This window comes from Tupaia chinensis, unplaced genomic scaffold (assembly GCF_000334495.1).
Source record: "Tupaia chinensis unplaced genomic scaffold, TupChi_1.0 Scaffold000175_1, whole genome shotgun sequence".
NCBI lineage: Eukaryota > Metazoa > Chordata > Mammalia > Scandentia > Tupaiidae > Tupaia > Tupaia belangeri.
Genome location: NW_006159650.1, coordinates 3,194,058 through 3,194,889, shown reverse-complemented (window position 1 = coordinate 3,194,889; position 832 = coordinate 3,194,058). Strand labels below are relative to the sequence as shown.

The window sequence follows — 832 nt, the reverse complement described above, 5'->3', positions numbered from 1 at the left end:
AATGCCTCACATAGGAGGATTCTCTCATGATGTAGGTGAACCTTTTCCTGTGTCCAGAGAACTGAATTCAGAAACCCAATGTGATGAATCAGGTTTTAAAGCCCAGGATTCCTGGAGATCTGGCCATACCTCATCTGGGTCAGCAAGCTTAAACTCCCATCCGTCCCCTGTCCAGCTGATGAATGACTGACAGGACTTGTCGGAGAGCAACTCCAAGAGAAACTGCCACAACTGAATAGGTCCGCTTCCTGGGGAAGAGAGAGAGCAAGGCTTTACCCACTCCCATTATACAAGCTGAACAAAGCAGGTAGACCCAACTCTGAGCTGGGCTCCAGTGTGAAGGTGGCACTCCAGGTCCTGGGGACAGCTCTCAGTGCTCTAACAGGATGAGAGATAAGGACAAATATCGAATACTTATCACCCTCCCACTCCGTACTCCTGAGAAAAGGGTTGTTTGGCCAATACACTCTTCCCCTGATGACTGGGTTTGTTTTTTCTGGAAGAAAGCTCAGGACCACCAACTTCGCCATTAAAATTTCTTACCCTGTTTAAGTAGTTTCTTATGTAAAACCCTTCAAGGTTTATTTTTAGAAATATCCAGTGGGACAGAGGCGGGGACAGCTGAAGGGGTATTTTCTCACAGTTATGTCATTTGTGGGATCTCATGCTGCTCTTTCCTGCCAGATGACTGTGGATAAATTGCTTAATGTGAGACTCAGTTTACTCAAGAGCCACATGGGGTAACAGCCATTGCCTCACAGCCTCTCCCAGTAAAGTAGGCCTTTCCAAGTGCTTGTCACGGTTAACTTTTCTCGATTAGCACTCAGGAATG

At 46.8% G+C, this 832-nt stretch overlaps 1 protein-coding gene across 3 annotated transcripts in view; it reads right to left on the bottom strand.

Annotated features, from left to right (window-relative positions):
• The window catches only part of ETS2 (ETS proto-oncogene 2, transcription factor), a 22,827-nt gene that overhangs the window by 3,242 nt on the left and 18,753 nt on the right, over positions 1-832 (bottom strand). For all 3 annotated transcript variants that reach the window (XM_027770962.1, XM_006146290.3, XM_006146292.3), the window contains one exon: positions 130-248. In XM_027770962.1, the coding sequence (XP_027626763.1) occupies positions 130-248 (119 nt within the window). The remainder of the gene's footprint in view (positions 1-129; positions 249-832) is intronic.